This window comes from Hyperolius riggenbachi, chromosome 1, assembly GCF_040937935.1.
Source record: "Hyperolius riggenbachi isolate aHypRig1 chromosome 1, aHypRig1.pri, whole genome shotgun sequence".
NCBI lineage: Eukaryota > Metazoa > Chordata > Amphibia > Anura > Hyperoliidae > Hyperolius > Hyperolius riggenbachi.
Window position 1 is genome coordinate 546,621,436 of NC_090646.1, and position 24,815 is coordinate 546,646,250.

At 41.0% G+C, this 24,815-nt stretch overlaps 1 protein-coding gene across 2 annotated transcripts in view; it reads right to left on the reverse strand.

Moving 5' to 3' along the window:
- Positions 1 to 2,850: 2,850 nt before the first annotated feature.
- COMMD10 (COMM domain containing 10) overlaps positions 2,851 to 24,815 on the reverse strand; it is a 528,807-nt gene continuing 506,842 nt past the window's right edge. Inside the window, exons 6-7 of one of the 2 annotated variants that reach the window (XM_068247179.1) lie at positions 7,071 to 7,130; positions 2,851 to 5,137 (exon numbers count right to left, since the gene is read on the reverse strand). In XM_068247179.1, the coding sequence (XP_068103280.1) occupies positions 5,099 to 5,137; positions 7,071 to 7,130 (99 nt within the window). In that variant the 3' untranslated portion in view covers positions 2,851 to 5,098. The remainder of the gene's footprint in view (positions 5,138 to 7,070; positions 7,131 to 24,815) is intronic. The other variant, XM_068247168.1, reaches the window with a different exon arrangement.

Sequence of the window (24,815 nt, forward strand, 5' to 3'; positions counted from 1 at the left end):
GGGCACTATCTGCACTGAGTTTGTATGTTCTCCACGTGTCTGTGTGGGTTTCCTCCGGGCACTTCGGTCTTCTCCCACATCCCAAAAACATACAGATAAGTTAATTGGCTTCTCCCTAAAATTGGCCCTAGACTACGATACTTACACTACATGATATAGACATATGACTATGGTAGGGATTAGATTGTGAGCCCCTCTGAGGGACAGTTAAAGTGACAAGATAATATACTCTGGGTAGCGCTGTGGAAGAGGTCGGTGCTATATAAATACTAAATAATAATAAATGGTTTTGATAAATCTGTCCCAGTGTCTTCTATTATCTGCATAATATTGTGCATGTAGTCTAGTAAAGAAATAAATGATTTTTGGCTCACAGTCAGCTGAAAGAGTCATTGCACACAGTGTCCTTCCTTCCGCAGTAGAGTGTCCTACAGTGATCTTTGGCCCTGACCTTTTTTTTTTTTCTTTTTCTTTTAGTGTTTCTGTAGTTCAATACCTGCCCAGGGTAATACGTCACAGAGACAATCACACACAGCCATGGGTTTCCACTGCCACTTTATTCCACAACACAGGCCTTTGGGACATTCACTGTTAATGTGATTCCTGGTAACAACTGGATACTATGCAATGTACAGTAAATCCATTGATTAGGAGCTTTCTCCAAAAGCCCAAAACAACGACACGTTAATATATTTCAATTAGTGGAATAGTCAAGTGATGAAGAATGAATATTACATGGATAACAGATAATGGCTAACATTCACCTCAGACATGTCTATGTGAAAGTACTTTATATTTTCCTTGCAAATTAAAAATGTTACAAATATTAACATTACACATGGAACAGACTGTTTAGTGAGTTGAGACAAACAATAAATCTACTTTTTACATTTTTAATCAGAATGTAAGACTGCGGGATATCTAAAAGTAATTTTTATGACTTGGAGGATAGATACAATTGTTTATCTCATCAGTTTATTTTCACTTAAAGGGGATGTCTAGCCGAGAAGCTATATTCAAGTAAGACAATTTAAGTAGACCAAGATATACATTTTAGTTTTAGGTGGATAGGAAAACGTCTTTTAAGCAACAACGTATGTAAAAAAAGTATGATTATAAAGAAGTGGTGACTGAAAAATATCGAGTTTTTGTTTTCCATTTTTGAAATCTAGAAATATTGGTTCTATATTATACATAAAACGAAAGTGAAATATTACTTCATTGCATTTTTTAATGAAGCCACGATGGAAATCATAAGCTGATCACTCTCTGCCACGTGGCAGGCGAATCCTATTCATGAGTGTCATTCCCTAATCTGAATACTGACTACAAGGTAATGAATGATGCACCATAAATGAATGATGCACCATACTTTGTTTCCAAGAGAGAAACAGATTAGAAACATGGTGATATTCCATCCAACCAATCATTATGCATGAATCTATATTGATTCAAAACAAAACCTCTGCTGTAATGTCACCCACCTCCGATTCCTATGAGATTTTGAGTTGTTCTTGATCCATTTTGTCCTCAAACTTATTAAATATATTGTTCTGCTTTGGAGGAATTAGGAAGCTTCCGTCAAACAATCAAAATATTGAACCTGCCTAAAACAGAGGAGGACTGTGTGAGTGTGTGGCCACCTTTAGATTACAATCCTCTTATTACCACCTCAGCTTTTCTCCTCGGCTTTCTCACAGGAGAGGTTTTCTTATTTCCTCAATCAAATACCCTTTCAAGAGTGTGAGTAGTCTGAGATTCCCGTCCTTGGACACATTTAGGGCTTGATTCACAAAGTGGTGATAACTCAGTTATCACGCCTAAAAGACTTTAGGCATGATAACCTTTGCACCGCTGAGTTAGCACCGCTTTGTGCTGATTATCGCGCGCAAAATCCCCCGCACGCAAAGTCCCATAGGGCTTAATCAGCGTAGCGCGCGAAGCGCGATTGCGCGCGGAAAATTCGCGCGAGTTTCTTCTTATCATGCCTAAACTGAGTTTAGGCGTGATACAGGGCTTTTCACTGGCGTGCAAACACTTTGCACCGCTTTGTGAATCAGGCCCTCAGTGTCTTCTTCCAATAATTCTTGTGTGTGATATAGCAGAAGCATTTCAAAATAGCAAAATAATGAAAAACCCTTAAATGACACCACTATTTTAGCTAAGCCTAGACTCTGTATCACAGAACTCGTGCTAACATTTTTATAATATTCAGTTTACAAAGTATTCTCACAATCTCCTTTTGCACATTTTATGACAACAGTTATGGTGGCCTAGATTTAATGCAACCACTCAGAGGGAGTTCAGAGTTTATGGACATCATAATCATCATCTTTTTTTTTTAAATTCTTCCCGATTTCAAAAAGCAAGGCTGAAAATATTATTTGTCCATAAATGGACCGGACAACAAGATAGATTTGTTAACCGTAATAGAGAAAAGTGAGGTCACTGATCTGACTGAGTAGTATAGCAATGTTGTGTGAATTATTACAAAGTGAATGAACAAAATAAAATGTTTTACTGGAAAAGATGGTTTAACATGGATCTCATGTTTGTTTTTTTACATTTTGGCTGGAGCTCAAACACCTATAGCAATTGCCAATAATTACCCCCATCTGATCCTCCCACCTCCCTTATGTGTAAGGCTAGTGTAAAGATCACTCCTATAATACATTATATATATATATATATATATATATATATATATATATATATATATATATATATATATATATATATATATATATATATATATATACATACATACATATATACATATATATATATATATACACACACACATACACTGTATGTGTGTGTATGTAAAGATCTCTCTCTCTCTCTCTCTCTCTCTCTCTCTCTCTCTCTCTCTCTCTCTCTCTCTCTCTCTATATATATATATATATATATATATATATATTCCCCTGGTTATATATAAATAGCATCCCCTTCCCACCAGTACATGTGGCTAGTATAATTAATGGTCCCACCTACCCCACCCCCCAAAAGGTGTGGTAAGTGTAAAAAAAACACCCGCCTGTAGGTCTAGATTTACCGCAGTAGCCAGAAGTACTCTCAATATTATGTAGCTAGAGGTGCCCCCAAGTATTAGGTAGCTAGAGTTGCCACTGACTGAAGGGAGATCCTGTGAGTGGAATGCCTAGAGCGGGTTGAGTAAATGCTTACTTACTCTCATCAGGACTTTGTATAGGGAAGTAGGGAGGCACTTCGGAGGGGAGTGAGCCGTTCATCATCAGATGCCTGTAGGCTCGTGCCTACAGTGCCTTATGGTAAATCTGGCCCTGTTCCCCCCCCACCACCTGAAGTGGTTAGTATTATCATCATCATCAAGGTGCGTGTGTGTGGGGGGGGGCATACCTATCTCTCCTATTTGAACTTGCAGAGATTGCAGCAGAAGACTCATACCTGCCCCGGTGGTGCCGCATCTTCTCATCCTCCCTCCACTGCAGCCAGTCAGTGTTTTGCAGTGCTCCTACATAGGTTCTCAAATGCAACATTGGGAGATGCTAACAGGCTGCACTGAAGAGAGAACAAGAGGATCTGGTGCCACTGGTGAAGGTATTAGTCTTCTGCTGCAAATCTATGCCTATTCAGATAGGAGAGGAAGAGAGAGGTGGGCCCATTTAGCCCCCCCTTTGTGGAGATATACCGCGTGTCCCTGAAAATAAGACACTGTCTTATATTAATGTTTGCTCCAAAAGATGTGCTAGGGCTTGTTTTCGGAGGATGTCTTATTTTTGGGGGAAACGTTGGTAGTTTTCCTATACAAAATGTATATACTGCATGCCATGCTGAAACACAAGCAGCATGCACAGAGATTGTGGTTTGCAGATATTGGCTCTCACAAGAAACTGATTCTGTGATTCTGCTGATTATGTGGGTCTATTTCTTGCAGACAGAGAACTCTGTCAGGCTCCACAGAGCTATGATAGGATAAGCTGTGTGTCCTGCAAAAAGTTGAAGAGGTGAAGGGCTGCCGATGCTTATCATGACAGATCAGAAGGGCTGGCTCCAACAAAAAACACAAATTGCCTGACACATATACACGACTGTAGAACTCACATTACACTGCTGCTCTCCTGTATCCAGGTTTTGTATTGAGCGTGACTTGCTGGTGTCATGTGGGCTGCTGCTAGGGCTTACATTCGGGGGAGGGCTTATATTTAAAGCATGCTAGGAATTCCTGCTAGGGCTTATTCTCAGGGAATGTCTTACTTTAGGGGAAACACAGTAGTTATGCTATTGCCAGTGGTTACAGTCACTGCACACACTTGCTGTAAGAACTTTAGGTTTAGTATTTAGCACAACATTTCTCAAAGCAGGTGATACACTTGGATGTATTTGAAACTTCCCTGGTCTGGTGTTCCCTCACCTTGGTCTACTAACTATAACACACCTGAAGTTTGCAAACACTTAGCAACTAATGGGGAATTTTTTCTTCAACAAATTCAGGATTTATTTTTGGTACATTTAAATTCTCAAGCCACAAAACCTTAGCAAATCAGAACCACATTGTTGTATGTCAGTGGCAAGTTGTAGGTGATTGTAAAGGAAATGGCCATCATATATAATTAACATTTTCCATTGAGCAGAAAACAGACTAATGTGACTGTAAATATTATCCATTGCTCATTTTGTTCAAAGTATATTATGTCCATCTCCTGTTTTTATTCTATGAAGCTCGCTAAAAGGTTTTGAGAAAGGTGAAATGTAATGATTTACTTTTGGACCAATATTATGCTATATATGGGTGATAGAAATGCGTATAATTTCTTTTTATTAGCAATATGGTGAACGCTACGTGGAGCATGGAAAGATCATTACTGTCTCCTGCGCTATTAAGAGGATTCATAATATACCTTGTATTCACAGAATCCAGCAAAAAAGTCAATTAGACTCTCGGCATTCTTTACAATGATCTCCCTCGGCTAATGTTGCTAGTCTAAGAGGAGATAAGCCATATAATTTTACAGGAAGCAGCCCATTGATTCCTTTAACAAACACAGCTTGGCAATCTATCTTCTATACAAAATAATGAGGTGGCAGGAGTGCAGTGGAAGAACCCATCTTTAAGACATCACGTAAGGGAATCCAGCTGTGCTTGGATGGTCTCAAGCTATTAAAGAAGAAGGAGAGGAGGAGATTTTATATATGAGGATTATTTACATGCAGATAATGCAATACGGTATTGACAATACACATATTAAATTTACTAACAAAGTTATTTAAAAAAAAAAAGTAACAAGGATCTCGTATCGCTTTCATAAAAAGCCATTTCATTTAAAAGCGTAAATTCAAGATGCCAGAGAGCCGAACACCTGTTTTTTATAATGGCAAATTACGATTTCTCATTTGGCACTATAGTGGAGGCTGAGCGGCACTGGGGAAAAAAATCAGCTTTGATTGTGCTTAATCTTCTGTGCACAGCGAGGTAAATTAAGGCTTTTTCTAAAGATGAAAATTAAACGCACAATCTACGAGCATAATTTCCATGGACAACAACGGAACTATTTAAAGCAATGTATGGTTGAATGTTAGCAAATACAGTGAATAGCAAGGCATTCATTCTGTTATTATTTTTGACCTTCCATTAGCTTACAGAGACAATTTTACACCGGGATAGCAGCCGTAGTTAAAGAAAGCTGCTCAGTACACTACACATTGGGATACAATCACCAGTCAATGGATGTTCTTTCTTTGAGACAAATGTATGTAAAAGGATATTTTAGTTTAAAACTATTCAATCCTTCCATGATGTCTAGTGGATATAAACCTTGCATTTCTGACAACTAATATACCAATTATTATTACTACTAATATTGTTAAAGAGAACCCGAGGCGGGGTTCTTACATCGCAATCCCCATACAGAGGCTGGGTCTGCCTATAGAGCCCAGCCTCTGTTGCTATGTAACTTCCTCCAAAGCCCCCCCGCGCGCTGTGAGACCCCATTAATCACAGCCGCGCTGTCGACACCCAGCCTTTCTCAACCTTTAACCCTGGAGGAACCTTGCAAATACTTTTTGGATCCCAAGGAACCCCTGCAAGTAATTTTTGAATCTCAAGGAACCCCTGGCATGGTCTAGCTGGTATAGCGGTTTATGGCACTATCCCCTATTACAGTGTCCTTCATTATTTCTCCTTATTCTAGTGCTTTTTTATTAATGTGCTCATTATTATTCTGACCCACAATTTAGTGCTTCTTTTTACAGTACCCCCTATTATAGTGCGTTCCCTACCATACTTCCCTGCAGAGTACTCAAGGAACCCTGGTTGAAAAGGCCTGCTGTAGACATCGGTACATAATATAGAATTGGTAGGCATAGTAATTACAGTAACAATTGTAATGTGATAAACAAAATGTATTGCTTACGAGTTACTTATGGGGGGCTGGAACTCTAGCCCATCCTTGAGCTAACTATATGCGACTATCATCAGACACATTTTAAGTTTACCCCATAATGTCCAAATGCTGAAATGTTCATATGCAGCAAGCTTTTTGACATATGGCTTAATGGTAGGGCAAGCTATGATTCTCCACTGAGTGGATCCAATCTGTGCGCACTTGGGCCCATAAGCAATCAACTTTTTCTCCAGAATTTTCTTCTAGATGATATTTTTAAACTAGTCACTAAAATACATTTTAAGCCACCAGAAAGCAAGAAAATACTCAAAACATTTTTTCAGTTGAAAAGTGCTGAAAACTTGGAGTACAAGTTAATTGCATATGGTCCTTGCTCACTTAGTTGTCTTTCATCCTGTTTTATCTGCACCTTCCATACATCATAAATCTACGGTGTCCAAACAGGAGACACACTCTTGCTAGTGATAAAATAAACAGTTCTACAAAGAGAGTAGGACCATAAATATCTCATCGCTGATGTTCCAGAGAGACAGAAGAACCATTAGGGGGTTAACACCCCAGCATCTACCAAACATTTGTTTTGGTTGAATAAAGTTTTTGATATTACAAAAATAAATGCATATTAATAAGAATATTGCACATCTGTAAATTTCCCAAATGTAACACAGAAGATTCATCAATCCTTACCTTGTTGTAAAACTCCAAGAGTTCTTGGTGGTTAAACTCGACAAACACCTTCTCCAGATTCTAAAAAAAAGAGAAAATATACTTAAATATTACATAGTCATTAAACATCTATTTTATAAACACAAGCAAAGGTTTCTACTGCCAAGCAAAATGGAGGCACAGATTGTTAAGCTCGGTTATCATTTTTGGCAGGACATTCCTTTCACAAGAGAAAAAAAATGTACCGTATATACTCGCATATAAGCCGACCCCCCAACTTTTACCTGAAAAACCAGGGGAAAATGATTGACCCCCATATAAGCCGGGGGTAGGAAATGCTGGCCGCCTTATTCCCCTAGTGTGTCCCGGTATAGTTAGTAAAGTGCCCAGTATAGGTAGGTAATGCCCCAGTATAGCTAGTATAGTGTCCAGTATAGCTAGTATAGTGCCCCAGTTTAGCTAGTATAGTGCCCAGTTTAGCTAGTATAGTGCTCAGTATAGCTAGTATAGTGCTCAGTATAGCTAGTATAGTGCTCAGTATAGCTAGTAATGTGCCCCAGTTTAGCTAGTATAGTGCTCAGTATAGCGCTTAATATAGCTAGCTGGTCGGCGGGTCCCCTGCTCCCCCCACGGCCGCCGCCGCTGCTATTACCTGCCAGCATCGTCTATTCCCCTCTCCGTGCTTGTAAACATTCACAGCAGCGCGCCCGGCGCTGCTACTGTGACGAGTGGCGAGAACCAGGAAAGAGCGGTTCCCATAGTAACAGGAAGCCGCGCTCTTTCCTGCCTCGTCACAGTAGCAGCGCCGGGCGCGCTGCTGTGAATGTTTACAAGCACGGAGAGGGGAATAGAAGATGCGGGCAGGTAATAGCAGCGGCGGCCGTGGGGGGAGCGGGGGACCCGCGGACCAGGGGGGGGGGGGGGGGGGGGACTGTGGACCAACATGCCGACCCCCCAACTTTTGTCCCCCTTTTTGGGGGTCAAAAATGTGGCTTGTATGCGAGTAAATACGGTATATAGTTCAGTGGAATAAATCTTAAAATGCTTTTCAATTGGCATGCTGCCCATAAATAGGAATTATAAGCTCAGATTGATGATGTGGGGTAGGGTCCTGAAAGAGGGGCATATGCAAAGACACCATCTTTGGTGGTTTTCTAAATACTGTACAGACAGCATACAAAGATAACCGAAAATACTGTTTGGGATTGTTTCAGCCACTAGTCTGCCAGCAGCCAATCTGTACACTTTTGTCCAATCAAATACTTCCCACCCACCTGACCAGTCTCTATAGATCCCCTTAGGAAAAAAAAAACAGTCAGTTTAAAAATGACTGGACCTTGAGGCTAGGTTCACAGTCTTCAGTTGCATAACCCTCTAGACTGTAAGCCTCGGGCAGGGTCCTCCTCCTTATGTCTCCTACTTGATCACGCACCTCCATTACTGTGCACCCATCCCATGGATCTGAGTGAACTCTACTTGCCCAATCTCCTAATCTAAGCATTACTTTGTACTCATACTGTGCTGCGTGGTCTCGTTTGCATGTATTCCTGTATTGTCTTATTGCTGTATGTCACCCCTAAATATTGTCTGTAACCTTAACTAATGTACAGCGCTGCGTAATATGTTGGCACTTTATAAATACAATAAATAAATAATGCACACATTATAATGTGTTATAATGAGTGTGAACTGCCATGGAGACTGGACATGTACTAGGTACACACAATTCAATTACTTGTCCGATCGACGGGTCATCTGATGGGAAGTTGTATCATGTGTACATGACCAAACTGCTCCGGCTCGATAACGGGATTGATTTTCCTATGGTAACTTCAGAAAATCATTCCCATTATCGATCAGAACCAGACTGGACATGTTGGAAATAATTGTCTGAATCCCGTTAATCAGATGTTAAATTGCATTGTGTGTACTAAGCAAAAGACTTCAATACAAAGTCTGCATGCAGTGAGTTAGAATAATGGCATCAATTACAACGCAGTACTGTGAACAGGCCCATAGAATTGTATGGTCAGCGTGTTGACATGCAGAATTTTTCTGCAACGCAGCTGAGCACTGTGAACTAGTACATAAACCTTACTGACCAGAACACATTTATTTGATCATAGGGTTAAACAGTCATACACATACAGTAATTCACAAAATTAGATTTTCTTAGTTTATAAGTGAAAAAATGGTAAACGTTACACAAAGAGCATTACATGTTTACAAATTAACTCAATCAATCAGGGAACAAAGGGGAGGGTGCAGTCATACTAGGATATCAATGAAAACAATGGTAATCGGTTTATGGGAAGTAATTAGATGCTTTTTTTTAATTTGTGTTAAACACCACCTGAAAAAAAAAACAAGCATATTGTGGCTCTATTGTGCTACAGTACATCAGCCTGACCAGCTAAAAAAGGGTATACCACATATTGTTTACTGTATGTACAGTGAAAACAGTTATATCCATACGTTAAATCAATTGGAAACAATTTGAAGGGAAAATAACCATTTCCTCCAGGTCAAATACGCTTCAGTATAGTTATAGATCATTGTCTCCAATGTCGCATCTGCCCATCTTACTTAAAAACTTTTCAAAATTGAGAAAATAGCTTATCGCCTGCAAATTTCCTGTAAGTATCAGGTGCCAGAAAATGTCCCGGTATGCTTTGTTGACTTAATCAGTGGATGATTAATGTAGAAAGCAATATAGAATTTGTAGCTATCCCTGGTACGTGAGTACAGTAGTACACACGTAATAATATGAAGGAGTAGTTGGAATCATCAAGGGATGTCAGAGAATTCTGTGAGCATGAAAGAATGGAGGCCATCAGACCATGGTGACTAGAGGTGATCAACAATCACCAAATGTTTCCATTCATTTACTGCAAATTGGTCCAAATTCAATCTACCTGCATTTTATAACAAAATCTGCATTAGGGTCTGCAAAATTAGTATCTCCCTGATCTCCTCATCTTAGGGGACACGTCAACGTGGGAAAATGTGACCAAGAGGGTACCTTCACTCATTATTTCTATATGCTGTTCTTATTTATTATTCCTTTTACTCAATACATTTTTATTGAGTTTTCATTGCAAATATTTATTCACTAGCATACATTTGAAAACACAACGCGCTAATTTAAGCAAGAAACAAACAAACTGGTAAATGAGCGCTTTATTGCAGTAGTAGAATATTGGTAATTGATGATTAAAATAGCGAAATATCAGCAATATTTCAACCGATCCCTACTCTCACACGTAACCTTCCCCCTAGGCAACTAATAACCCTCCCTCCCAGGGCAACTAATAACCCTCCCCTGGCAACTAATAACCCTCCCCCCAGGCAACTAATAACCCTCCCCCCAGGGCAATAACCCTCCCCCTGGCAACTAATAACCCTCCCCTTGGCAACTAATAACCCTCCCCCAGGGCAATAACCCTCCCCCTGGCAAATAACAACTCACCCCCCAGGGCAATAACCCTCCCCCTGGCAACTAATAACCCTCCCCCCAGGGCAATAACTCTCCCCCCCTGGGCAAGTAATAACTCTCCCCCGGGCAACCAATAACCCCAATCCTCTACCAGTAGCCCATTGCAGGCACCCATTTTTGGCCGTGCTACCTTTAACTGCTCCAATTCATTTTTCCTAATGTGTAATAATGATGATTTACAAAATAGCTTGTATAAAAATGTATCATTTTCCCTAATTTAAGCGGCGTTCCCATTTAATCATTTCCCCATCAATGCTATGAATTCTGACAGCGTAATGCTCAAGTGAAAATAATCCAGCTAGACCATATGTAACTGGCTGTGTTCAGATTTCTTGGGGCGCACAAAGCATAAATCTGTAACTCTGGGAAATTTAATTTGAAAAGGGACACTTATTGCAAAATGCAATTATAAATCATTAAACAATACATCCTAATGCTCACAAACATGAAGGCAGCAGCTTTCTCTTTAATTAAACTGACGGCACGGGCTAAGTTACATAACCGTTCCTGACACTGAGTCTGATTAAAGGCATTGTCCATTTTTCACAGATTGGAAAACGCTCCAAGGATCCCATCACACGTGGCCGCTCAGTGCAGCAGACACACTTACTCTGTTCAATACTATTCTGTAAGGAGTTATGCAAAGTCAATAATACATTACATTTCTCTAAAGTGAATATATGATAATGCCTTGCTACCAGTCAACTCCTCTCTAAATTCAACAGTGAAATGAGAAAATGGCTGGATCTGACATAAATACCAATACACCTAATACGCATTATTGGGTATCCCTTCAACAGTAGGCAGTCTCAACGCCAGATAAGAGAATTAATGTTCCAGTAGTTTATCTTAACTTACAGTTCTACACAACAGGAAAAAAGGATAAATTGAATACTAGGTGAATTACAGTAAAGACTTATTTCAGAAAGATGCAATTATTAAGCAAGTTCATGCCATAATCTGCTGCATTCTACTGCAGATCAAGCTGCTACTTAGATATCTCCTGGAGAACTCAAGGCGCCAGAGCTGCAGCCACTCGGGCGCGCTCTATAGGCAGTAGCAGTGTTAGGGAGTTTTGCCCAAGGTCTCCTACTAAACAGCAAGGGTCTTTTTACACTTAATCAGTTGCTCTGAGTTATAACTGAAAGAAAACTGATTTTCAAAGTAATGCCCATGTTTCCCTATGCCCTCTTTTACACTTAACGCGTTTTAACTAAAATCTTCTTCCCAATGCACTGCTATGGAAAAAATGTGAACCAACGCGCACTAAAGCATACTAACGCATACCAACTGATCAAGTGTAAAAGGGGCCTTAGGGCCCATTTACACTTAATCAGTTGGTGTGCGTTAGTACGCGTTGGTAGGCGTTTTTTCCATAACAGTGCATTGTGTAAAAGATTTCAGTAAAAACATGTTAAAGGGAACCTGTACTGAGTACAATTATTTAAAATAAACACATGAGGTAACTTCAAATGAACATTAAATAGTTACCTTGCCATCAGTTCCTCTCAGAAGCTCACCATTTTCTTCTGACAATGATCCCTTCCAGTTCTGACAACATTTTGTCAGAACTGAAATATATCAGTTGCTGTCAGTTATATATCAGTTGCTGTCAGTTATAGCTGAGTAGACAACTGATGTGCCCGGTAATGTTCATGTTTCCCTATTGCTCAAGTGGACGATGTTACAGTTTAACAGTGTGCTGACCAAAAAGCTGTTATGGGGTAATGGCCATTTTCAAAATGGAGGACTGAGAATTCCCTTGATCACAGTGGACAAACAGGACGCGGGAGAGGAGAAAGTGATTGAGGAGTAGACTACATGGGAGGTAAGTATGACCTGTGTATGTTTATTTTGACTTTTAATTTTCAGTTCAGGTTTTCTTTAAGTGAGAAAGGTGCCATAGGAAAACATGGGCATTACTTTGAAAATCAGTTTTCTTTCAGTTATAACTGAGAGCAACTGATTAAGTGTAAACGGGGCCTAAGAGCCAAGATTCAAAACCCAGGTCACCTATGTCAGTGGCAGAGCCCTTAATCAGTACACTATTTAGAGTCAGGGTGATTTGCAACATTCTTTCTCTGCCTTTGCAACACATATGCCTGCAATGCATTCAGTCTGGGACAAAATGGACAGGCTGCTGTTTTTTTTTTACCAGATACACTGTGTACACTTGTCTTATTATGCTGTATGATACGGCTGGAAATGGTTTTACACCTACAAGCATGCATGAAAAGCGCATTGTCAACTGACAAGAGTGAGCATAGCCTTAGGAACAAATAAAACCCACCACCAATGAGAATGCTTAGCAACAGAAAGAATTCTCATGGGACCATCGGTGATGGTTAGGGGTGGCGGTTGGAGGGTGGTAAGAAGTGGTTGGAGGGTGGTAAGAGGTGGCCAGTTGGTCTAAAATGCATTTGTATTGCAATGTTTAATTATATCGGTAATTACCATGGTAATCAGCAAAATGTGGCTTGTTTATCAGCTTATATATGGGTAGACATGTATGTGCAGTGCTTCAGGGGTTAAATGAACTATGGAATTTCTTGGTCAATGGTCAGCTGATCAGGAAGAGGTGGTTTGCGATTGGGTGTGGTGCACATACTAATGTGTGATTCTTTGGATGCATGCACCCCTGATGAAGGGGGTCACCCCAAAACATGTCTTCTAATGGCACCAACATTCCTGTTCCGTATGTCTATGGATTGCTGCAAGTATGCACTACTACTAGATACTGGCCTAAGTTGGAAAACTTACAGTTCAGGACTTGTATACTTTAGCAAACATTGATTATCTCTTCTGATTTGGCTGTTTGAGACCTAATACGCAATTTACTGTTCTATGTATGTGGTGAACAAATTATTTCTGCTGGCAATCAATATCCAATCAGCAACCACAGGACATCACACAGCCGGAATGGTACGTGTAGCCTCACAGTGACTCATAGTAGAAACGTGTAACCAATCACTCAAATTCCTTGATTCCTTTTTAAATCTGAACAGGAAGGAGAACAGCTGGAAGCTCACTGGTTGCTGTGAGCAAAAAGAACATCATTTTTAAAATAACATACTTTAAAAAATGAAGCTAAAAAGGCCACATTTATCATCTCTGCAGATTATCTGTATGTTGGATCATCATTTGTCATGCACACAACAAGGAACAAAGGAACACAAGGAACTTTTTTTAAAGGGGCACCATTGCAAATTTAGTGACTTCCAGTTAATTAAATAAATAGTATGTGCAAGTGAAAAAAGTGTTAAAGAGTAACTCTCAGGCATAAAATCAAAATCAATTCTTTATTTTTATCTAGTAAACAAGTAATAATGATGCTAAACAGGCAATCCAAAAGTAAAAAATCACTCTTATTTTTCTTCTCCATAAAACATCATTTCCCAGTTTCTCTGGATCTCATTTTGTATATCTGCCGCACGAAGGAAATTGCAGGGCATGCTGGGTTTTCTTTTTTTCTTCTTTACTTTCCCCTCAGACTTAACTAATGCAGCCTGATTGGCTGAAGCCTCTTTCCCTCCTGTTTTCCCCTCCCAAACCTCTGTTCCTCTCTGATTGCCAATATTTCTCAATGCACTTTCTACTGCAGACCTAGGTGGTAGTGTCTGAAGACTGGGAAGGCAGCCGGCAATGATACACAGCCAGAGTAAGGGAGGAAATTATGGCAGGATTGGCTTCAAGATAAACACAGACAGCATGAAAAATCCTAAAAAGGATTTTCTCTTTTTTTTTTTTTTAAATAGAAAAATCACTAAAATCAAAACGTGGACAGTGCAATACATATGTTATGTATGTAGAGCAAGTATTTATCTACTTATATATGTACAGTATTTTTTTTCTGAGATAGTATAGTTGGTCAAAAGAAATCTGGTGACTGTCATGATTTACAGTAAGAGAGAGCAGCATGGCAGCAGACAAGTTACAGACGCGGCTGCAGCGCAGCTCATTCAAATGCGGGGGACAACTTTTTCTGCTGGAGATTTAGCCAGTATTTTTCACCCCCGTGAAATTGAGATAGGAACCATTTTCTCCCTCACTGCTCCCCTAGTACCGGCTCCTGCTTTATACCTGGATCAGCAGAAGCCAGCACTACCGAAGCCGTGAGGGAGAAGGGAGGTCTCTGATAGCCGCTGGATTAGGTGAACTCACTGAGCCTTGCTGCTACTGCTTTACTTTATTGAGTGGGAGCGGAGGACACAGGGGGACAGAAGGGGATACATGGGGGAACAAAAAGGAGACACGCGGGGAACAGAAGGGGACACACGGGGACACAAGGGGACAGAAGGGGATACAAGAGGACACATGGGGAGAGAAAGGGACACATGGACACATGTGTGGCACAGGAGGACACATGAGATACAAGGGGGAAGCAATAATTGTGGGAGAACACACTCCTGGACCATGGACGCACCAGAGTGTGTCTTGAAGTCCAGACTGGAGTGTCTTATATGCCAAAAATACGGTAATGTGTTAAGAAAGGGGTATTGCACAAGAGAAGATAAGCTTGTGGACAGTCATGTATACGCAAATGTAACGAGATGATAATAGTGGAGAAGAGGAGGTTTTGTGCAGAGTGTAGGTAGAGGTTGTGTCTGAAAATTAGTGAGCACATGGGTGGAGGGGCAAGGGTTTGGATAACTGGTATCCAGGTGAGGATTAAGGGCTGGTTCACGCCGTACAGTGGAAAACTGATGCGTTTAACTGATCAGTTGTCCTACAGCAGGGCATTGAGAAAAATCTTTCAGTTAAAATCCATAGATGTGAACTGACCCAAAGGGAAACAGACATTTCTTTCATCTGGTCTATACATCAGTTGTCCATTCTGTTATGACTGACAGAAACTGATTCATTGTGAAAGGCCCCTAAGGCAGGGAACAAGTGGACTGCAAAACAGGCACTATTCCACACGCTACTGAAGTCAATAGCCTTGCTCAGGAAATGCTTGTGGTGACCATTTATTTGCGTTTTTGCATAAGTTTTTAAATCGCACAGCTTTCTGCTTTTTCCCGCATGATGCACGCGTTCGTAATACAGTATATGCTCCCGCAAATGAAAAATCGCAGAATGATTGTGGCAAAAGGTTCACAGAAAACGCAACCACCAAAGCTGACGGAGACACAGGAACCAGAGGAAAATGCCCCTGCACGTGCGTTTCCTCCCTAAAGGGCTGGTTTACACTGAGTTAAAACTGAACGGACTACTGATGTGCTGCACCGGTAACTAAAATGTCCATGTTCCCCTATGGCTCAGTTCACATCTATGCATTTTAACTAAAAGATTTTTCAGAATACACTGCTGCAGTTAAAATATCAGATCAGTTAAAATACTTCAGTTTTACAGCACTCAGCGCTTAGCAAAGTGGAGCAGCAGTTGAGAAGCCAGGAGAGTTTAGAATGTACTGGAGTGATGCCTTATGACCAATTCATTCAGTTGACCGAGAGGAAAAAGATGATTAAATTGAAGTTAATGTAAGAATTTTTTTTTTTCCCAGTTAGCCAATTCTCTGTTAGGCTAGGAGCACATTTGTTATTTGGAGCTCAATTTCATTGCAGTGTAACCACAATTCGATATACTGTACATTCAATAACATTTCAAATGGCAACTCAATTTAAATGCAAAAATCTATGTAATATTTGTCATCACAAGAGAAAGTCAATGGGATGCAAAATGATTTTTTCCCCCTTTCTGCTAAAAACAATCAATTACGCCCACTTTGAGATTTTCCACATTAAACCACTGTGACTGTTGCCTTTTGCATACAAACAATTCATTGTAATAGTAAGAAACAGCTTGCAGAGATCTTGCTGATTGGTTCCCATGTAAAAATGGAGAGAATGATGATAACATTTAATTATAATTCACTTACGTATATAAATAAAAAAGAAAGAAAGAATGTTGGTGGTTATAAGCGGAACATATTCCAAATGATGATAAAAGCTTCCCAAATCTGGCCAACATTCCAGCATGTTTCATCCTGGAAAGCTGCATCATAAAAAGTGAATCTTCTAAAAGTGGAATCAAATATTTTCTGGGTCAGAAGGGTCTAGAACTAGAACCACAATCTAGCAGCAATGAACCAGCTGGCAGTTCTCAGTTACAGTCAGAGATTTCTGCGATAAGACGTAAGCAATCAGTGAAGGCTGTAAAGTAAAGACAAAATGAGTGATGGGGAAACATAGGAGCACAGGACTCACTGGGCAACTCAATGGCTGCTGTATGGGGGGTAAAGCTTACATTCAACAGCTGGGATGTGGTCCAGAAATACATCAGTATTCCCGTCATTGTATTGTACACCAGTATAGAGGCCCCCATAACAGATGGGGATTAAGTAAATGAATTATCTAAAGTCATAAATCATAATGATGGCTCACACTGATGATTCCGTATGTATTGTTCCAGCCTGGGGACAGATACAGTTCACTATTAAGTGACAAAGCCCATTGATGACTTAATGTGGAGAGTAATCATTTATTTTCTTTTTTGCGGACTTGTTCCAGCACCTCTTAGGCTGTCAAGGAGGACAGGCAAGTTTAATGTCACCAGGGAGCATTGGGAAACCTGGCAGATTCCAGAGCAGAGGGGCTAAAAGAGCTCAGAAGCCATCATTTAAACTAAGGCCCCTTTTTCCAAGGGAGGTTGAACTGCCATTCGGCTGCAGAGGCAAAGGATCAGCAGGACCACCAGACCAATCTGCATTGTCTAAAGAAAAAGAATTATGGCAGCCTCCGTATCCCTCTCACTTCAAGTGTCCCTTAAGGAATGTCTATGTAGACTAGGCCTGTAGAAGAGTTTATTGGGAATCCTACACGTAAACAATACTTAAAATTGAATCCTCCAAGCAAAACATAAGTACTTGCTATCTAATATTAGTACAGCTTGGCACTTAAAGCAGTATCGTCACCATAAAAATCAAATTTCAACAGCAACTGGTCTGAGTGTATTAAGTGATAAAGATGCTAATCCTGCATTCAAAACATTTTCTGCTGTTATGATTTGGAGTTATCACATACTTAAGGAGCACTGGCTCTTTAGTAGTCGGTGCCAAAGAATTGCATGCTGGGGGTTCTTTTTATCTATAATGTATTCCTCCTCTTCCCTTTATTTCCCTGCCTGCTGCTTATCTGAAACCTAATCCCCTACTCACTTGTGTTTACAAGCAAGAGAGGTGACTCAGTGATTGGAGGAGACAACAAAAAAAGTAAAGGGCAGAAATGACATCACAAGTTAGCCTTTACTGTGGACAAAAGACATGGCCCCCACCAGGAACAGAATTCTCGTCATTTACTATAAAACATTCACTGAAATCAAAACGTGGACAGTACAATACATGTGTTATGTAAGTAGATCAAGTATTTATCTACTTATATATGTGTTTTTTTTTCCTGGAATAATAGGACTGATCCTACTGCTTTAAAAGATACCTAAAGTGGGAAAAGTTGGTAATTTAACTTACCTGAAGCTTCTTCTGTGCCCTCGCCGCCATTCCATGCTCCTCTATTCAGCTATAGCGACCCTCTAAAAGCTGGCCGACTTGGCTAGTCACGTAGCTGGGAGCGTTCTGCGCATGCACAATACCAATTTTTTTATGTACTGTGCAAGCGTGGATGGGAGCATGATCAGGAGACACATGGCCTGGGGCTGTGCATGCAGCTGTCAGAAGAGTGCTGCAGCTGAACAGATGAGTGAATAATGACGCAAGGGCACAGAAGCACTGCAGGGGGCTGGAAGAAGCCCTAGGCAGGCTAATCTGCTCACTTTGATTCCCCCTTAGGTTCCCTTTAAGCACAAAGTTATTCAAACATTAGTTACTCTCTCCACAAAACGATCTTTCTGGGACATACTGCAAGGTCTATCAATAGCTAGCATGATTCTACAGTCCCCTATTGATTGGAAAGGTCATTCTGTAATGATCTTTGTGGATTTATGTAGCAGTAAAACATTTTGTGAAAACTTTTTATAGACACTACAGTTAGATTGGTGAAAGCTGCTTAGCGTAAGAAATCTCAGAGCTTCACGCTGCATACAAATGCCCAGGGCTAGATTTACCAATAGTAAGCCTAGCCACTAGACTGAACATCAACAGAATGGAAAACACACTAAACAAAAAACCTACCAGGGAAAACCTGAATAAAGGGCAAAGCATTTAGCCTAATAGGTGCATTGTAGCCTAATAGGTGCATTGTGGGTAACCTCAAATGTTACTTAAAGAGAACCTGAACTGAAAATTAAAAGTCAAAATAAACAAATATGTCATACTTACCTCCTGTGTAGGCTACTCATCAATCACTTTCTCCTCTCCGGTGTCCTGTTTGTCCACTGTGATAAATGGAATTCTCTGTCCTCCATTTTGAAAATGGCCATTACCCCATAACAGCTTCCTGGTCAACACATTGTTAAATCCTAATAATGCTCACTTGAGCCATAGGGAAACATGGGCAATACCTTGCACATTCAATTGTAATTGACAGCAGCTGATATACAGTATAACTAACCACTGATATATATTTAAGTTCTGACAAAATCTTGTCAGAACTGGACGGGATCACTGTAAGAAGAAAATGGTGAGCTTCTGAGAGAGACTGATGGTGAGGTAAGTATGTAATATCCATTTGCAGCTACAACATGTGTTTATTTTAAATAATTTTACTCAGTTCAGGTTCCCTTTAAAGCTGAATTATCACAAGTACCTTCTGTTTTAAGAAGGCAAATCATTGCTTTTTAAGTAGGAGGGCTTTTCGGTCTCTTTTAGTCCCCTATTCTTTTCGAGTTGTTTTGGATCACCCCGAGCTGCTCGGTTACTCTGTTGTACTGGTCCAAGCCGTATCCCATAGAGCCATATTAGTCCCTGCCATGCACTGAGGAGGGCCAAAAGTCCAAAACAGGCTGTCTACATGTGGGGTTGGTGTGACTCTCTAAAATTTATAGCTATAAACTTGCTATACACCAGTGGCTCTGAATGCAAGCCTGGCTTCAGGGGCATAAAGAGGTAATTTGAATATTTAGTAGCGGTGCATTGTGGACAACCTCAGATGTTCCTTAAAGCTGAATTATTGCAAGTACTTTCTGTTTTAAGAAGGTAAATCACACTAATAGAAAGAGAGAGCAGATGCACAAATTTGATTGATGGCACAATAGAGTAAGAAGGAGGGCACTGTCTGTTTTCTAAACTGTACTGTACACCAGAGAAGATACACTTCCATATTCAGTAGTGTGCAGGCCAGATGTTCAGCACCAATAAAATGCTGTACCAAATACACATCTTTTTACTATGAGCACAAAAAGTAGAACGTATTTTATACGTTTTAAAAGCGTTACACATAAAAAACACAAGGTCCTTAACCCTCCTGGCGGTCTATTAAAAACCGGCAGGAGGCAGCGCAGCAGTGTTTAAATTTTTTTTTAAAATCATGTAGCGAGCCCAGGGCCCATCTTTGATCGCCTCCTTCAAAGAACGGGATTTCCTGGAGGGCTTCCCCCGTCGGGCGGGATGATGTCACCGATGTCATTGGGAGTCCCGATCCACCCCTCAACGCTGCATGGCACTGATTGGCCAGGCAGCGCACGGGGTTTGGGGGGGGGGGGGCGGCGGCACGATGAGCGGCGGGCGATCGGAGTGCACACGCAGCTAGCAAAGTGCTAGCTGCGTGTTGCAAAAAAAAAATTATGCAAATCGGCCCAGCAGGGCCTGAGAAATTACCGCCAGGAAGGTTAAAAGTAGGCAACTAGTTAGAGTGACAGTGAAGCGAAAAAAAAAGAATGATATAATGAATTGTTTGTAGTACGACAATTAATAGAACAGAAGTAGCAAAGAAACAATATTTTCTCATATATTCTAATTTTCAGTTATATCATTTGTTTTTTTTTTAATAACATTGCATCTTTCTCTAATATTGCAGTTTACAAACTACACTCTGCATTTTAAACTATAAAACAGAGCAGAGCTAATGACCCTTTGAACTTCCCTGCAGAAAAATCTAATCTGAAGTTGTCACTGTTTCTTTGATGTATAAGTGCTTCAGAAAATAGCACTGCTCTCCCACTAAATTAGTCGGAGAGCTCAGAAAAGTGCTTTTGCACAGATAACAAGTTTATTAACTGTTTCTGTACTGTAAACAATATGAGACTTATATCTTTGCTACTAAATGTTCTATTTCTTAGCTGTTCAACACATACAATTCAATATATCATAAGTTTATTATCACTTTAGATTCCCTTTATATAATGACAAAGATGATGAACAACGTCTGGTAGTTGGGGTGGGAATGGAAACACTGTACACAATGGTACTGATCAAGTATATCAGTAAACCCTTCTTAATTCTAATATCGGTCATCACCAGAACATGTATATTTAAAGTCCAGCCTATTATTTATCTTATTTATCGAATGGCAGAAGTGAAAATAATCATGGGTGAATGCCAGTCATGGTCAAGTGCATAATGCACTTACAATATTACCATTTAAATGCAAAATCTCTGCTCATAGATTCATTAAGAATTTGGAGGAACTGTTTGTGAAAGTACTTCTATCCAACTGAATGAACTGCACCTACTTACTGCAATTTGTAAGAGTAACATCAACCGCAAAACAATCTTGAAAAAAAAAAGTGCCATCATTCAAAGGATATGCTAAGTATTAGGCAATCTTTATTGGGATATATGTAGAAAAAATGTCCAAAAAACACACATTTAAAACCACTTCAAAGATACAGCGCTCCATTACAAACACACACAGCTGGCGCTCACACTCACCCTCACTCCGGTACCGGAAAACACACAGACTCCGGGGTGGTCTCCGTGGCGGCAGGGTGAGAGAGGCATATCAGCTGTGGAACGGCTGCGATACAGTAAACTTGCTGACACAAGGCAACTGAGGAAATTCTCACCAACTCACGGGGTACTAGCAGAGAACTTGCAGCAACATCAAACTTCGCCTGTAGATGACAGGTGCATCTTGTGCTCAAGACTCACCCTCTGGAGTATTGCAAGTACTCAACGGTTACTGTTCACCAATCTCCGTCAACTTGGAAGGCCGTCGGCATGCATGCTGTCCGCAGAAGTAAAGAGTCAGCTGACCGCAGTAGAGGAGCGCTCCACTAGACTTCACGGGGGTGTAGCCCCGCCCACCAATGCGTTGCGCCCGCCCTCTAAGAGCTTCACCTGGGTGTGCGTGGCAGGGAAATAGACGTCATATCCTTTTATGCGTTCCAGCATGGCAGGGCTAGACACAGTAGACCGGAAGTGGGCGGGGTTATGTCACACGACCTCATTGAGACCCGCATGCAGCTAAGCCACCCCTTATCTACGTTCAGCCTATAGGATCATTAGAATCCCAGCTCCATCTCAAGCCATATGTTCATGTGCAACCCAGGCAACGCAGACACAAAGGTGAATAATATGCATGTCCGCAGCACCAGCAATAACATATATGATATACAGAGATCTCGCTGGTGTACACGATGCACTTTACATCAGTCAGAAGGACGACTATGCTACAGATACAGAACAAGGGGGAGACCATAAATCTCAGGTTAACAGATATCTTCTGTGCATCCACCACTATAAAATGCCATTTACACCACCAGCACGCAAGAAAATACTCAGGATCATTTTGAAAGGACTTTTTCACCTACTTTTCCCATTGCAAAGTGCTGAAAAGTTATTTTAAATCAAAGATGAAAAATGATCTCCTAGGAGAAAACTCAGGAGAAAAAGTGAATTGCAAGTGGCCCTCGGTCTCTTCCATAGGCCGGTGCAAATAAACTAAAATGTTTTGAAAGTTTGCAAACAGTGGTGTTCAATTAGCTAATAGATAGTATCCCCCAAAACAGTTTTCTGCACTTTCTTTCACTATCGCTGACTACCACATTACCATTTCAGCAGGAGTAGTTGTGATGGCATATCATATGGCCGGGTGTCACTGCCCTCTGAATTCTTTCTTCCTTACAGAGACAGTAAGAACAGTTTCTGCCACTACTAGTTCATTGCAGAAAAGTCTTACACTGTCAATAAAAAATGTTTGATAAATTATTTCACACTAAGTGGAGATCTGTAAATTTCAAGTTTTAGTTTGTTGGAAAACGCTAGTTTTGCTTTATCATTGGCCCCAGATAGAAATGTTTTCCTATTAATAATCTAGTGCAGTGATGGCCAACCTTGGCACTCCAGCTGTGGTGGAACTACAAGTCTCATGAGGCATTGCAATACTCTGACAGCTCTAAGCATAACTTGAGGAGGCAGAGGCATGATGGGATTTGTAGTTTTGTCACAGCTGGAGTGCCAATGTTAGCCATCACTGGTCTAGTGTATATGGTGTGGCCTATAACACTAGGTTGACAGTGGTTAGTTGCATAAGGCACACATTATAATCAGTATGAACTGTAGTAGTGACTGGACATAGACTTTAATACAAAGCCTGCATGGAGCAAATTAGATTAACATGATCAGTTACAATGCAGTACTGTGAACAGACCCATAGACTTGTATGGGCAGTGAGATGACGTGTAGAATTATTCTGCAACACAACTGAGCACTGTGAACAGGGCCTATTACTCTTCTGTTTACGTTTAAAGGGAATCTGAAGTGAAAATAAAAACTTATGAGATAATGATTTGTATGTGTAGTACAGCTAAGAAATAGAACATGAGTAGCACAGATATGAGAGTGTGCCGCGGCGTGGGATCAGAGCATCGGTGAGGGGCTGCCTGAAAACAGGTCGGCTGCAGGAGGCTGGCAGAACCCGCAGGTAAGTGAAACTCTTATTTTTTTTAATCAGTTTTCAGTTCCGCTTTATTAAACTTCAGTTGTTATCTATGCAAGAGCTTCTCTGAGCTCTCCGACCTAACTTGGGTCGGCTACAGTGCTGTTTTCTAATACACTTATCTCAACCTGTCTCTCACCGTTTCTTGTTTTTTTTTTAAGGTTTTACTGCCAGGAAGTTCAAAGGGTCATTAGCTCTGCTCTGTTTCATCATTTAAAATACAGAGGGTAATTTTTAAACTGCAAATATTAGAGAATGATGCACTCTTTTTTTGCTACTAATGTTCTATTAAGTATCCATACTAAACATAAAATTAATTATATCATAAGTTTTTTTTTTTCGCTTCAGTGTCACGTTAACTTCCAGCACTGCTGTTACAATAATAAAATGAATGCCAGAGCAAGCATTAATATAACAAAAGAGAGGAAACCACATTCCAGGAAAGGAGTTTGCATTGGTTCTGTATAGTGTGGTTATGGGAGGGAGCCACGTTTGGAACTTTATTGCAGTCCTGTGTTCTCATTTCTTAGAATTTACTTGATTTCCTGTGACGGCAGAAAGTCGAAAAATCCCTCCAAATAGGACAGAGATACACCCAGGTGCGTAACTAGGCCCCACCGGGCCCCCCTGCAGAATTTCAGAGCGGGCCCCCCCCTCCCCTGGGGCCCGCTCATGGCCGTTTTGTGGGGGCTGGAGGGGTGGCAGCATGAGGGGAAAGCCTTGGCCACAGTCGGCGGGGAGAGGGGAAGTTCCCCTACTCTCCCTCACCTCGGGGCTCTCCCCTCTGCGCTCCCCTCCAGCAAGTTACAGTGTGTGGGCAGCGGCAGGCAGATACATACCTTATTCCGTGCGTTCCATCGCAGACTTCTCGCTCTAGCGGCTGACGTCTCTTCCGGAAGTGACGTCAGCCGCTAGAGCGAGAAGTCTGCGATGAAACGCACGGAAGAAGGTATGTATCTTCCCGCCGCTGCCCACACACTGTAACTTGCTGGAGGGGAGCGCAGAGGGGAGAGCCCCGAGGTGAGGGAGAGAAGGGGAACTTCCCCTCTCCCCACTGACTGTGGCCAAGGCTTTCCCCTCATGCTGCCACCCCTCCAGCCCCCACAAAACGGCCCTGGGGGGGACAAAGTGGGCGCAGGGGCTGCAGGGCCTATTGTTACGCTACTGGATACACCCGAATAACACATTCTTTATAGCATGAGGAAGAGCTAAAATCTGTGGCTAGCTTCCATTGATGTCCCACATTTCCTGTCCCTGGGACTACCAGTCTTTATAGTAAAATCACATGGATCCATACAGGATTTAGGGACTGGAAAAAAGAGAGCAGCTCCACAAATAGTTGCCATGCCTGTATACTGTGCACCCCATCCCCTCCATCACTTCATATCAATAAAGGAAAGTACGAGTACGAACAGGGCCGGATTTGTACTTTTTACCGCCCAAGGCCAACTATACCGTCTCTATGGTTGTTACCTCTGTGTGCCCCAATGAGAATTCTCC